Source organism: Eschscholzia californica, unplaced genomic scaffold (genome assembly GCF_041429995.1).
Source record: "Eschscholzia californica isolate CP2 unplaced genomic scaffold, dmEscCali1.0.p SCAF_2, whole genome shotgun sequence".
NCBI classification, from domain to species: Eukaryota; Viridiplantae; Streptophyta; class Magnoliopsida; order Ranunculales; family Papaveraceae; genus Eschscholzia; species Eschscholzia californica.
In genome coordinates this window covers 1715824-1726143 of record NW_028238309.1, presented here as the reverse complement: position 1 = coordinate 1726143, position 10320 = coordinate 1715824, and the positions used below count along the sequence as shown (strand labels likewise).

General features: G+C 37.8%; 2 protein-coding genes across 2 annotated transcripts; one reads left to right on the top strand and one right to left on the bottom strand.

Annotated features, from left to right (window-relative positions):
• Window positions 1–727: 727 nt before the first annotated feature.
• On the bottom strand, window positions 728–2991 carry LOC147555116 (small ribosomal subunit protein eS24z-like). Its single transcript, XM_086662830.1, has 6 exons — window positions 2795–2991; window positions 2582–2660; window positions 2460–2501; window positions 2165–2335; window positions 1102–1188; window positions 728–990 (listed from the first exon to the last, which is right to left on the bottom strand). Exons 2-6 carry the CDS (start codon window positions 2654–2656, stop codon window positions 949–951), a joined length of 417 nt encoding a protein of 138 aa, XP_086518956.1. The 5' UTR covers window positions 2657–2660; window positions 2795–2991; the 3' UTR covers window positions 728–948.
• A 2122-nt stretch (window positions 2992–5113) lies between these two features.
• Window positions 5114–8938, top strand: LOC147555115 (myelin-associated oligodendrocyte basic protein). The gene is made up of 6 exons (XM_086660990.1): window positions 5114–6053; window positions 7278–7380; window positions 7746–7801; window positions 8228–8392; window positions 8469–8582; window positions 8681–8938. Exons 1-6 carry the CDS (start codon window positions 5364–5366, stop codon window positions 8771–8773), a joined length of 1221 nt encoding a protein of 406 aa, XP_086517116.1. The 5' UTR covers window positions 5114–5363; the 3' UTR covers window positions 8774–8938.
• The last annotated feature ends 1382 nt before the right edge of the window (window positions 8939–10320 follow it).

Here is a 10320-nt window from a genome sequence, read left to right as displayed (position 1 = left end):
GTCTCAACTTTCCGTTATCTCCTGTATAGGTCTTTTCGGGCTATGACAAACTTTCTTTTTGGTCTATGACACTTTCTTTTTGGTCTATGACAAACTTTCCAATTGTTCTAAGTGCATCAATCTGGTCTATGACAAACTTTCTTTTTGGTCTATGACAAACTTTCCAATTGTTCTAAGTGCATCAATCGGTCAAGGGTCTGAGGTCCAAGGGAAACTCTAACACGCTATCGCTAAGTCAGGGTTGTACTCGTATCAGTCCCCTCTGTCTCTTCTTGCTTTTGCATTGAAATTGACAAGGTTTTTGCGAAAAAGACTTTCATTCTCTACCCGTACTTCCTTGAGTTGCTTGCTTCTAGTACATAGAAGGAGACATAGAAGGAGATAGAAAGTGCTCCCCCTTAAGGTTGGAAATCTCTCTTTCACAATTAAAAACGCCCGAAAAGGAGCACGAATGATTAAACCATAAGCTTCATTGCTTTTTACTATCCAAAAGGCCTATTAAGCTTGAGCGCAAAACCAATAGTTTATACTATATAAGGACTCTCACCCAAACGATGGAGACCTATCTCACGAAATAAGTGAGAATAGCCAATCCACCTATCTTTGGGATCCCCTTTGAGAGGAATCCCAATGCACAAAAAATCTACCAAGAGCATAATTGTTCATATTTTAGACTTTGAACCACAATGCAAGCTAAATTACAGATGATATAAAAACTGCATTGAGATTTTGCTAGCAAAATTGAAGTTTAATGCTTTAATCTAAATACCCAAAACTGTATGTCAAAAAACATTATCCTCGGCAAATAAAATAGATCAATCTGGATACAAAAACTAACGTTTTTTGTTTCATCGATGAGCATACTAATGAGCAAAAGAGAGATTACAACTACGAAGAGCCTTGTTGTTGCATTTGTTTCTTCTTTTAAGTTAAAATCCCTTGAGACACTCACTTCTTCTTTCCTGCCTTGGCAGCATCACCGGCCTTTGTCTGCATCAAACAACGGTAACTTATCAAAACTGTTCGGATGAAAAATGAAAAGAGCAAGCGATAAACAATAAAGGGTTTTACAAAAACACAAGTTAGAAAACTAATATCCACCTTCTTGACTCCACGAATCTTCTTGGCTCTGTTCTTTCTTTCCTTCATCTGCTTCCTTGACTTCTCAACCTTGGTATCAAGTCCATTCTGCAAACATTATAGCAACATTTAGCAAGAGAGCTTTTAACTTAAAGTTGTTCATAGTGGATGCGAATGCCACAATATTTACTATGAAGACTGCTTTATAATCATATGACGTTTCATGTTACATGCGTCATGAGCCAAATTGAATTGAATTTCTGATTTATATCATTTTTAACAACTAGCGAAAAACAGAACTAAAAAAAAAGCTCTTGACTAGACAAATTTACTAGCTCCAGAGTGTGAAGGAAGGTATTCATGCAATATAAACCCTAAAATCTCCGTTAACGTAATATTGCTGGTCTTGCTGATGAAATTCAAGAGCAATAGATATGTTCTGTGACAATAACGTAGTCTGCAAATTAAGGTATTCATGCAAGAACATAGGTGACACGAAACAAGCAATAATCAAAAGGCAAACGAGATGAAATACCCATTGTTGTTCAAGGAACAAACTACCAACTCATGGTTTAAACTAGATCCCAGCTGTACTACACACTGTTTATTGATACATAGTATATGTATAACAAGTCTTCTGATATCGTGAAATATCTTAATAGATATAAATACATATCTCGTTTAAAAACAGATTGTATCTGTTACAGTACATACATGAACTATCTTCTATAAAGTTAGAATGGTGTCTGTTGGGAACCAAATCCAATTCGATGCTAGTATAACTTGTTTGCAGAGACAAGAGAACAATATATAGAATAATGTAGCGTTCGTACTCAAAATCTAAATCAACTAGAGTAAGCTTTTAAAACGTTTGTTTTCTCAAGCCCGTGGTGTGTGACTTGTCCGAGTGGCTGATATGTCCTAATTTTAGGTCCACCTGAGTCAAACGATTCAGATTCATACAACAAGAAAAAAATCACTAGCTAATATTACAACAAATATGCTAGTAATGAAGTATCACAACAACAAAAAGATATTACTTGGTAAGTCATATTATCCGAGACCCAGAGAGGTTAATTCTTACCCTAATAAGCCTGTATTTTGGTTCGTATTTCTTAGCATTGTCAACCGAGTCATAAATCAATCCAAACCCGGTAGATTTTCCACCTCCAAAGTGAGTTCGGAACTTGAACACGAAGATTGAATTAGGGTCTTTCACTTCGTACATCTTCCCCAACTTCTCTTTCAACTCAGCCTACAAATTTACACGGATTAGAAACATGAATGCCCTAAATTACATTTAGGAAATGCACAGAATCAAATCGATAGACGGGTGAACCAGCAAAAAATAATTAAAGGGGAGATTATAATTTATATACCTTTGAAACATTTGGTCTTCCTGGGTGTAGTACATCAATGACCTACAATCAAAAAACACATAAGAAGAAGGTCAATTAGGGCTAAAACGATTGTGCTAAGCAGTTTAATTAAAAAAACTCACGAATTGCTTCCTAGAGAGAAGTCTGTTAGTCATGAACTTCCTAGTACGGATCGTCACTGCCTTGGTATCCGCCATGATTCTGATGAGAATAAGAAATGATAAGTTAACAAACTGATAACACAAGTATTGGTAATGATTAAGAGCATACAAACTAAACTAAGATCTATTGATTCAAATGAATGAAACCCTAATCTAAAATGCTCTGAAACTTACTTGGGTTGCTCCTAGATTTTGGAGTGTAGTCTTCTCTCTTCCTGGTTCAGAGTGATCTTGCGCTAAGCGAAAAGGGATTCTAGGGTTTACGAAGCTGTTTCAGTTAAATATCAAGGGAAATGTTGACGACTAGGGTTATAATATGGGTTGATTCCCATACCAGAGCCCAAACCCAATAACATATGAGCCCAAGCCTGAATACAAGTGTTTTAAACGCACCTATTCTTAGTAGAAGCCAACACTCAAATTCATTTTTTTTTGTTATTGTTGTTGCCGTTGAGACGAATCTTTTGGGGTGCTAGTGATACTGCACGTTTTGGCACATCATGCTCTCGCAATTTCAAAAGGCGTAACTAGAAAAAGGGTCTAATCGTTTATAAACTACACTACACTTTGTCTCCCACGGTTTTGTTATCGACTAACATATAAGCTTTTATCAGTTATTGGTATTGTCACAGTCGTTGACAGTTGACACTAGTGCCCAAGGCAATTGAATTGGGATTTTGTTCTTAGTGAAGGCTCTATAGGTCCACCCAAAAATGCCCACAACTTATTATGTTTGAACATGCACCTATAGCCCAGCCTGTAGACTTTCTCACATACAATGTCGCACAGTGCATCCCCCCACTCTTGCAGATGAGCCTTCCTCGACTACAATACTATTCACAACACCCTACATCTCAATAGTTATCACTATTGTGTTTTATTTCTGACACCCGAATCCAACTCAACTGCTACGAATTTGTGTTCCTGCCAGAGACTTTACAAGTCCACTCAAAAGTCCCGAGCTTACTAAGTTTAGCGCTTATCTACATTCTAGGTTCTAACTGTGTTTCCAAAACGACGTGGAACTATTACACTGCTGCAACCATCTAAATACTACATTCTAACACAAAGCCACAGACTATTGTGTTAATAACATACTATAGGATTGTGGAGATCAATCTTCCTCGTTGCTAATAATATTGTTTGTTCACCCATTCAGTGCTTTGCGACTTTGAAACTCGTCACTAAGAAAGATAGCTTATCCTGGTAGTCACATTTTTTTTCTAATATTGATTACAATGGTCATTACAAAGTCATTGATATATCGATACGATGTGATAAACACGATAACTGTTGAAATACCACTGATCTTTTTTTGTTGAAAGAAATACTACTGATCTAAAGCCCGACGAAATTAAATAACCTAAAACCTACCGTAATCGCCTTAACATGTCTAAAAAAAGGTGTCTTGATCCGTTGCCCTAGACCTAACTCTTTGAAGTTAATTAAGTTCCAAGGAAAAACTTTCTAGCTTCCTCTTCCTCTCTCTCTCTAACTTCCTTCCTCTCCGTTACTTTTTACCGGTGATCGTTGAGATTGAACCCTCGCCGGTTCTGGCGAGGGTTCTCCTCTCCCTCTTTCTTCTATGTTTTATTCTCTTCTTAAGAAAATCTACTTCCACTGAGAAGGGTTTGTTGCAGTTATCTCTATTTCTCCCATTTCAACAAAACCTAGAGAGAGAGACTAGGGTTGAATCCAGTCGACTTCTTCTCTCGATCCACCGGTTTCATCTCTTAATCCCAAACCATTTATCGCAAATTAACATTTAGTGAGAGAGAGACTGGATTGAACTCCAAAGATTTGGATCTTGGTTCATCTCATACAACCGATTTTGCTATTCAAACAATCGATCATGGGTTATCTCATACAACCGATTTTTCTATTCAAAGAATCGATCACGGTTCATCTCATACAACCAATTTTTCTTTTCAAACAATCGATCATGGTTCATCTCATACAACCGATTTTGCTTTTCAACAATCGATCATGATTAGGTGTTTAAAGGAAGGGGTTGGTGGTGGTGGTGGTGGTGGTGGTGATGGTGGTGGTGGTGTGGCGACAACGGCGGTTTTCCGGCGACGCGGCGGTTATCCGGTAACGGCGACGGTTATCCGGCAACAAGGCGATGTTCTCCGGTGATGACGACGGTTTTCCGGCGGTGGTTTCCGGCGACAACGGCAGTTTTCCAGCAAAAACAAATGGGGTGGAAATTTAGTATTTTCTTAATTTGTATTTTCAATTATTATTGCTGTACTTTGTCGACCTTTAGGGTCTTTTCATTCACGACCTTTAGGGTCTTTTCATTCTCGACCTTTAGGGTCTTTTTATCGAGTCGGTGTCTAGTCCAATTTCTTTCTCTTCATGAGGTACTTTGCATTTAAAGGTATGTAACTCTCATGAAATTTTCAGAGGAGAGAAATAAGAATTATCATCCATGTAAATTGTGATTTTTATCACTTATGAAATGAAATGTTTCGCTTGGATTCAAAAAAAAAGTTCCAAGGAGTGATATCAAAATTATGAAAAATATCAAGGAGTTAAATTATAATCATTACTAGAAGTGGATGAGGTTTGAAAAAAAACGCCAGATGCGCGGTTCATATTGGGCCAAATTCAGATTTCAAACTTCTGGTTTCAATTCAACCAAAACCCTAGAAAAATCAATCAATCTATCTGTTCTATCTTCTTCACTAAAATCACATAATCATTCCATCTCAAAAACCCTAATTTGAGTCAAAAATCAATGGCAACTACTTCATTTCACGAATCAATTTCATTTAATAAATCAAAGTTTGAATCTTTGAAATGGAATCCATTGCTTCAAACTTTCCCAATTCAAATTCCCCTTCGATCAATCAAAATCAGCACTAATGGTTTGATCAAAACCTCATCCAAATTGGGGAAAACAAGTAAATTTAGGGTTAATAGTTTAATAAACTCGAAGAATTGGATTGTGAAGGAGTATGAAGAAGAAGAAAAGGGGAAGAAGAGTAAAGGGGGGAATCTGTTTGAGGGTTTTGTTGAGGTGATTTTAAAAACCCTAAAAGCTATACAGAAACCTGCAATTACTGCTGTTCTATTAGGTTTATTACTTAGTTATAATCCACATTCAGCTTTAGCTGCTTCAGGAGGTAGAGTTGGTGGAAGAGCGTTTTCTTCGCGTTCATCGTCTTCATCGGGAAGCTATTCGACTAGGAGTCCAAGCCCTAGCTTTTCTTATTCGGCGCCTTATTACGCACCGTCACCGTTTGGGTTTACTGGTGGTGCTGGTGGGTTTTATGTCGGTCCGGCTATTGGTGTTGGTGCTGGTTCTGGTTTCTTTGTGATACTGATGGGTTTCGCCGCCTTCATTTTGGTATCTGGGTTTCTTTCTGATCGATCAGGGGATAGTGTTCTTACTGATACACAGAAAACAACAGTTCTTAAGCTTCAGGTATTATGAACTTCCTCATTCTAAGATCCTAGTTTAGTAGATTGCTTGATTGGCTAAATGGTTTATGCAATTGTCCCACGTCTATGGTGGAGCCTGGACTATAGGTGTAGGCTGAGGCCTTTCGGGGGGTTCATGGAGCCTTCGGCGAGAAGCCGAGAACAAAACCCCGTACTTGTGGGCTCTGGGGGGAGGGGGGTAAAAGCGGGGACATATCGCTCGTAAGAGTGTCTGTAACGTGGGCTATATGTGTACACTCAAGCTTGTTAAGTACCGAGGCCTTTTGGGCGGGGTTGTGGAGCTTTCGCCATTCGCCATTCGCCAAGAACAAAACCCCGTATCTGTGGGCTTGGGCATGCGTAGGGGTGGGAAAAATATCCGGAAGACCGCTATCCGACCCGTTCGACCGAGATAAAAAGTGTCCATGGACACCCGATGGTCATAACGGTCAGTGTCCGACCGGTCCGAAAGAATTGGCGGACGGTCACGGTCAAAATTTTATGTCGAAGGACCGACCGTTGACCGACCGGTACGAGTGATCGAATAGGTTGACCGACTAAACTGTCCTCATTTTTACAAGTTGACCGTTGAATTTTATAGACATATAAATATAATGATGATCGTTGGCTATAGTCATATAGTTCTCTGGAAGACCAAACATTAGTGAATGGCTTAATTATATCTTGTCAAATGATGATCAACTGCGTTTTTTCTTTTTTATATTTACTTTTGATTTTTTGGCTAAACATCTTCATTTGTAAGTAATTTTGTTTGTGGTAATAAAAATAAAGTTCTGAATTAAGTAAATTTATTGGAAAGTCCGGACCGAGACCGTCCGGTGTCCGACTGGACCGGTAAAATAAACGGTCTTGGACGGTCAATGGACAAAGAATTCTTGAGAGTGACCGTCCGAGTCCGCCCGAGTAAATAGGTGGTCACCAACAGTTTATGTCCGAGTCGACCGGTTCGATGAAGTTAGAGTCCGATACCGACCGGTCCGGACCGATTCCCACCCCTAGGCATGCGGGTGGTAAAAGTGGGACAATATCGGCAACTGCTAAGGCTTGGGGCGTCACAGTTTAATTTGTTATTTATACCAAATTAAGAAACTGGTTGCTTTGATTATCTTAATGCATGATTCAGTCTGATAAATGAGCATTTTTTTAGTTAAATTAGGGGCAGCTGTTTAAATTTCATATTCTTCTGCAATTTGTGTTCTTTTTAAAGGTTGGGTTATTGGGCATGGCGCGATCGCTTCAAAGAGATCTTGATAAGATCGCCGAAGTTGTAGATACGTCAACACCCGAGGGTTTGGGTTATGTTTTAACAGGTGAGATTCATATTTCTTTTGTTTTTATGCCGGAATTGGTATTCATGCTTAAGAATGTTCTTATTGGTTCCTATTCCTATTCATCCGAGTTTGCATTTATACCTAAAAACTGTATCTATCTGTGCTCAACCTCCATATTGAACTGAAGTGAAACAATTAGTCGATGACAATGGAAAAAATGATCATGAGATGGGTTTACGATGTTTAAGATTGATGACTAGAGAGAATGACTATTTTCAAAAGAAAATGGTAGAAATAGCTTTTTAGGAGATAAAATAAGACATGTTTTAATATTCTTCATTTATTATTCGAAGTCGATAACTGATCAATTTTTGTTTTTCTTGTTATATTGCCAATGGTTGCAGAGACGACACTAGCTTTGTTGCGGCAGCCTGATTGTTGCATATCTGGTTACTCATTCGTAAGTTCAAACATATCACGTCTAATTGTTACCAAATCAACTTAGTTAACGAGATTCATTAGTAATATTAGTTGCATTTCACACTTATCTCGAAAGGATCTGAGACTAGAATTTTATTTCATAATCTACTAGCGTAAAATACATTTTCAAATAAACGAGCAGTTCTTTGTACAGAGAACCTGTCTTTCTTTTTCATCTTTTCATGTTTACTTCTTCGGCAAATCTGCGGATGTCACTTTTGTTGGCCGAGTAAATGACATGGTTTGTTTGAGAAAATGAAGCAAATTTTCACATTTCTACCCTTTCTTTATCTCAACTGGAAGAGGTTCATAAAAACTAATAAACTATTGTTCATCTCTGTTTTATCTTTCTTTCATACTCGAAGTACTTGGCAGATAAATTTGTATATGAAACGACCCTTTACAGGTGGACTTGAAGCGAAGCATGGAAGCTGGAGAGAAACGATTCAATCAGCTTTCTATTGAAGAACGGGGCAAATTTGATGAAGAGACACTTGTCAATGTGAACAATATTAAAAGGCAAGTCATCAAGAGCAAGAGATCTAGCGGATTTAGCAACGAGTACATAGTGGTAAGCCATCCTCTTATGCATGTCTACATATATATTTCCCGATTTCAACCTCACTTGTACACATTTGTACTTTTAGATAACCATCTTGGTTGCTGCCGAGGGCGTACACAAACTACCTTCCATCAATGGCAGTGCAGACTTGAAGGATGCTTTACAAAAGCTTGGCTCCATCCCAGCTAGTAAAACTCTGGTAAAACTAAACGAACACGAACAAAAATTTCTTTTCATTTCTTCTCTTTTTCAAATGGGTATTTCTCAAATCTATGAACTTCGATCCTCTATTTGCAGGCAGTGGAGGTATTATGGACTCCCCAAAACGAAAATGACACTCTGACGGAACGAGAATTGCTTGAAGACTACCCCCTCTTGAGGCCTCTATAAGGGAGAATCACGAAGCTGTATTTGTTTTTGTGAGCTCGACAAGTTTAATAACTTCGGCTTTGTATTACTAGAAAATATCGGAAACTTTACTCGCACAAAAATAACAATATGTTGTACATACTATAAACATATATGAATGAGGCTTGATTGCTTACTTCCTCTTAATCCCAAGTATTTTTTTTCTGTTTTTGTGTTCTAACTGCACTATCTTTCACTGGAACCTTGAATATTCGCCTTCTTAGGTATAAACACATCGGTATAAGCTATACTTTGTTTCTTGTTTCGATCTCTCTATTGATATCTATTACCTAAAATAATGAAAGAATTTTGATTGATGAAATGTGGGACAGAGAATCCACCATATAAGGCTAGTCACAAATGTATTTGTGCAGGAAGGTAAAATTTTAATCAAACCCTAACTTAGATTTGATGGGGATATAAAGATGATGATGAGTCAATATGATTAAGAGTGCTTTTACTAAAGTAAAGTTTGTACTTACTTTTCAAATACTACTTTTTTGGGGATTGAATTGAATTCATCCAGGGAAGGGTGTTCTAATAAAGACTACTTTTAGAAAAAGTGAACTTCCTCCTACGTGTGATTGAACATCACCATCCTCCCTCTCTCTATACAGCCGTGATGCTTTGCCCTGCTTCTAAATTTAGATAGAGAGATCGCCATCTTCTCTCTAAAGTCATGAATCGTAATGTTCTGCCCCACTACTAAAATACTATCCGAGGCATATAGTCGGTCAAGATTTAGAGAGATAAATCACTATCCTCCCTCGTACGGGGAACTCTATGGTGCTCTCCCCTAGTAGGACAAGAAATATTTTGGTCTTTTCAGATGGTGAAAAGAAATATTTTGGTCTTTTCAGATGGTGAAAAGACCAAGATACCCCCTATCTTGTTAGCCAACTTAATTATGGTGTATGACATGGAGTATGTTTGGGAGTCCCCCAATTACTTTTGCCTTAGAAATCACTATCCTCCTTCTCACTAACATACAGTCGTGATGCTCTGCCTCGCTATTATCTTGGCTAAATTATGCTCGAGGTATGTAGTCGGTCAAGATTAAGAGATATTCTAAATCTTATAAGGCCCAAAATTCGGGTCAAAATAGCAAATGAAGCCCAACTCGGAATAATAATGCAAAAAAAACCCAAAATTTGAAATTACAAAACATTTATGAAAATTTCTGAACAAAACACAATTTGCTCTCAACAATTTCGTATTTGCTCTCAACAATTTTGTAAATGTATGAACAAATTTGTTTTTGTTCACGCATAATTATATATGTTGTCACAGTTTCAAAAGTGTTGTAATAGTTTCAAACGTGTTGCCAACAGTTTAAAAATTGGGTTCTTTTTACATTATTATTCCCGAGTGGGTTTTTTTTCGTATTTGGGCCCAAATCTTGAGCTTTTCTTACATTATTAATATGGGAAAGGTAAATTAAAATGAAAAGCTTGACAATCATTCAAAGTAATCCCAACAGAAGCATTTGCCACACACACACACACCATTCATCACTACCTTCCTCCTAT

Bases quoted from the DNA above. Each gene is read 5' to 3' on its own strand.
- LOC147555116 (XM_086662830.1), bottom strand. From the start codon at position 2,656: ATGGCGGATACCAAGGCAGTGACGATCCGTACTAGGAAGTTCATGACT. The intron at 2,336-2,459 runs GTATATAAATTA...GTAAATTTGTAG, and splicing joins GAAGACCAAATGTTTCAAAG to GCTGAGTTGAAAGAGAAGTT. The intron at 991-1,101 runs GTGGATATTAGT...TGTTTGATGCAG, and splicing joins AGATTCGTGGAGTCAAGAAG to ACAAAGGCCGGTGATGCTGC.
- LOC147555115 (XM_086660990.1), top strand. From the start codon at position 5,364: ATGGCAACTACTTCATTTCACGAATCAATTTCATTTAATAAATCAAAG. The intron at 6,054-7,277 runs GTATTATGAACT...TTCTTTTTAAAG, and splicing joins CAACAGTTCTTAAGCTTCAG to GTTGGGTTATTGGGCATGGC. The intron at 7,802-8,227 runs GTAAGTTCAAAC...GACCCTTTACAG, and splicing joins GCATATCTGGTTACTCATTC to GTGGACTTGAAGCGAAGCAT.